The 3,595-nt window shown below is 68.4% G+C and overlaps 1 protein-coding gene across 1 annotated transcript; it reads right to left on the bottom strand.

Moving 5' to 3' along the window:
• Window positions 1-500: 500 nt before the first annotated feature.
• On the bottom strand, window positions 501-1,694 carry LOC149865393 (C-type lectin lectoxin-Thr1-like). The gene is made up of 5 exons (XM_090041002.1): window positions 1,637-1,694; window positions 1,278-1,378; window positions 963-1,100; window positions 769-889; window positions 501-629 (listed from the first exon to the last, which is right to left on the bottom strand). The coding sequence occupies exons 1-5, from the start codon at window positions 1,692-1,694 to the stop codon at window positions 547-549; spliced, it is 501 nt and encodes a 166-aa protein (XP_089897128.1). The 3' UTR covers window positions 501-546.
• Window positions 1,695-3,595: the final 1,901 nt, after the last annotated feature.

Genomic DNA, 3,595 nt, shown 5'->3' on the forward strand with positions numbered 1-3,595 from the left:
TCCGGCGCGGGCCAGGACGGACATGGGCTCGGTGGGCTCCGGGGCGCGGGGCTGGTGCGCGCGGGGCCAGGGAGTGGGCGGGTCGCCCCGGCCCCGCAGACATCCCAGACGCGTCGTGCGTGTCAGGGCAGAAGCCGGAGCGTTGCGGTCGGCCCGGGGCGGAGCGGGGGAGCTGGGCACCGGCCGGCCGGGCTGGGCAGGCGACCGCGGGACGGCGGCGGGCAGAAACCCGCGGGGGGCTGGGGCTGGAGCTGGGAGGACGCGCTTGCGGCCTGGGCTGAGGTTGAGGCGGAGGCGGCAGGGGAGAAGGACCAGCCGGGGGAAGGGGGCAGAAAGCGGACTGGTCCTGGCAGCCGTGCGGCTGCGGCGGGAGGTGCTGCCCGGGAGTGGGGCGCGGCGGGAGAAGAGATGCGTGAAACCGGCTGCTTCAGGCACTTTATCATGGCCATCCCGGGGGGGTGCGGGGGGGAGGTGCTGCTGCACCGCCGGGAGGGGGGAGACGGGCTGGGGCAGCGGGGTCGGCTCGGAGGCGGAGGTCGGGCGGGCTCAGGCCGGGCACCGCGGCTGCCGGCACTGGCACAGGAAGGGGCTCGCGGCCGCGCAGCGCTCTGCCCTCCACTTCAGGAACGCTGCGGGAGCAAGGGCGTTACGGGCCGGTCCCGTCCGTCCCCCCGCCTGCCTCCGCTCCCCCGGCCCGCGGCTCCCCCTACGCCTGCTCGCAGCCCGTCCCCGCCCGGGAGCGCCTCCCGGCCCGGCCGCGCAGCTCACCGCTGCCGCTCCACATCAGCGCGCAGTGTTTCTCCGCTGCCGGCCGCTGCCGGCTCGGCTCCCCCGGCTCCCAGGAGCTGAAGCTGAAGCCAGAGTCTGCCGTCCACGTCCAGCCTCCTCCCTGCGGAGAGGGGCCCGTCAGCTGGCGCCCCGGGGCAGCCGGGGCGGGGCGCAGCCGCGCGGCCGGCGCTCACCTGCGGCGGGCGGTGGAGCCCGATCCAGACGCCGCCCGCGGGCAGCAGTTGCGAGGCGTGGATGGTCAGCATGCCGCCCTCCGCCGCGCTCCGCACCCAGGCCAGGTGCGTCCCGGGGCCGTATCCGCGGCACGCCGCCTGCGCGATAGGCGCCCGTCACCCGGGCCGAGGCTCCCCGCGGCGGGCGCGGGCAGGGAGCGGCCTGTGCCGCGGCCCGCGGGGACGCGGCGCGTCGCGGGCCCGAGCCGGGGCCGGCCCGGGGTTAGCGACCGGCTTCACCCGCCCCCGCGCGCCCCGCGCCGCGTCCCGCCTCACCTCCGCCTCTGCCCAGGGCAGCGGCTGCAGAAGAAGTCCGTAGCAGTTGCCGCGGTAGAAGAGCCAGCCGCTGGGGCAAGACCCCGCCTCTGGCGCGGCGCCTGCGGGGTCCGAGCGGAAGCAGGGGGACCGGTGGGGGCTGGCCGCCCTGGGGGGCGCTGGCGCCCCCCTGCAGCTGAGCTGGGCGGGTCTTGGCCCAGGCGCAAGGGGGCGCCACCCTGGGGCCGGGGGGGCGCGGGGGAGGGTCTCGGGGAGCGGCCCAGGGGCAGGAGGGGCGACCCAGGTGACACAAACTCGGTTCCTGGCACAGACAGAGGCGTCGGGCCCAGGTCCTCGGAGGGAGCTGGTCAGGGACTCACCTTCCAGCCAGGGGCTCAGAGCCAGGCAGCCGAGGAGGCAGAAGCAAAGGCGAGCCATGGTCCCCATCCCCTGACCCTGGGAGAAAACAAGCGAGGGGAGAGGGGCTGCAAGCCCCCTGGACCAGCCCTTCCCTCTCAGGCTCTTTCAGTGAAAGAAGAACTGCAGACCAGGGACCATCTGCTCAAGCACCTGGCCCGGGGTTCAGCCCATCCACCAGCCCCACCCGGCCCCTGGGAGCAGGGAGCTGCAGGGCCCATTTCCTTGGCTGGTTCCAAGGACCTTGTCACCTGCAGCCTCAGGGTTCCTCTCCTCTCTGGCAAAGCCCACAGAGAGGATGCACCAGTCCATAGGGTCATGGTGCTAGGAGCAGTGCTGCGGGGAAGCAGGGCAGAAAGACTTACTTGTGGTTGGGGAGACTCGGAACTGGTCTTGTCCCATCACAGGATGAGGCACCCCCAAAGGACACAGCACCTGGGGCAGGGGCAGGGGGTGAGGGCAGGGGCTCACCTGTCCGTCTGGTTCAGACCAGCAAGGATCCGTGTTCAGCTTGTGCCAGACACTACCTGCTGTGGGGGGGCTTATAGCCTGGCAGGGGCGGGAGCAGGGGTGGGGAGGACTGAACAGGGAACTGGAGCCCTCTGCTAAACTGGCACAGTGCAGCAGAGAGAAAGGTGAATCCACCTCCCCGCCCTTACAGCTCCCACACACCTGCAGCTCCTGCCCCTCCCATAGCTGCTGCCTGCCCTGCACACCTGTGGTTCCTGCTGCCTCAACCAGTGATGACGCTATTTGAATAAATAGGGCCGCGGGCCTAGCCCACTAAAAAACTAGGGGCCGCCACTGGGTGGGCGGCCAGCACCTAAAAAGTCAACAGATTCCGTGGGACAGCAAAGGCAAAAACAGGGTGTGCATGTGCAGGGTCAAAGGGCCAAAACAAGTGCTCCCTGGGGTCACCGAGCAGAGCGCACCGGACAGTGCCCACCAGCTCGCAAACTGAGATAGAGCGCCGGCAGCTACTGCCCAGCAATGCTCCACCCAGCGACGTGCATGAAGGACACCTAGGAAAAACACCCCAAGGTCTCCGGGAGCCTTCCTGGCCAGAGCCTCCTTCCTGGATCAACCAGTGATGACCCAGGCCTGGGAAGAGCTGCTGCCCGCTCAGAGGGGAGTGGGAAGTTGAGGGGGGCAGGATTTCTGTCCAGTTGGGCTGCACCAGGTGGGGTGTGCTGGGCTTTTTGTGTGTCACTTCCTCCCTGCCCCCCACCACTATCCCTTCAGACTCCTTGGGCCCTGCCCTGGGCCCTAGCACATTGGGGCTTTTGGCTGCTGGTGAGGGCAACCTGCTTGGCCCTGTGCTTCAAGCCCTTTGGGGCTCCCCCACTACCTTCATTGCACCTGTGAATCACTGTGCACCCAGTGCCACATGGCTGAATGCCTCTGCATTGCCCATTTGTCAGGAGCAGCGCTTTTGTGGGGCATTCGCAGGACAAGGGCACGGGCAGTGAGCTGCCTCAATAAGGAGTTCAGCTTATTATATGCCAGAGTGTATAGGCTCATGTGCAAATACAGACCCTTGCACATCATATACACACCGCCTTCCTGTTCGAGGGTGTAGTATATCAGGGCTGGGGCAGAGCAGGCAGTGCTCTGACTCCCCCCTGTCTCCCTACTGGGCACAAGTGCAGGTGCTGCCCCCCCACAGAACATGGACTGGCTCCCTGGAGTGCCTATCTGCACCCCCACCCCCACCCCCAATACCCCCACAGGCTCTCCCCTGGGCAGATACCTCTCTGAGGTGGGCAAAGGGAAGCATGAACCACGGTGTGCAGAGGCCACATCTCCAGAGTGTGTCTGGTTCTTTCCCAGTGTCAGCGGCAGGGCAGCAAATGCAGCTGTAGTGGGTTGGGGCTCAGCCCAAGAGACAAGCTGGGCTCCCACGTTAGCGGCAATGGTGCAGG

Source organism: Crocodylus siamensis, chromosome 4 (genome assembly GCF_052110815.1).
Source record: "Crocodylus siamensis isolate JL-2025a chromosome 4, ASM5211081v1, whole genome shotgun sequence".
NCBI lineage: Eukaryota > Metazoa > Chordata > Crocodylia > Crocodylidae > Crocodylus > Crocodylus siamensis.

What these genes read in the sequence shown, in the direction of transcription:
- LOC149865393 (XM_090041002.1), bottom strand. Translation starts at nt 1,694, where the DNA reads ATGGCTCGCCTTTGCTTCTGCCTCCTCGGCTGCCTGGCTCTGAGCCCC. An exon ending in TGCCCTGGGCAGAGGCGGAG is followed by an intron (nt 1,101 to 1,277) that starts GTGAGGCGGGAC and finishes CCTATCGCGCAG; the next exon opens with GCGGCGTGCCGCGGATACGG. An exon ending in GGCTCCACCGCCCGCCGCAG is followed by an intron (nt 890 to 962) that starts GTGAGCGCCGGC and finishes CCCTCTCCGCAG; the next exon opens with GGAGGAGGCTGGACGTGGAC.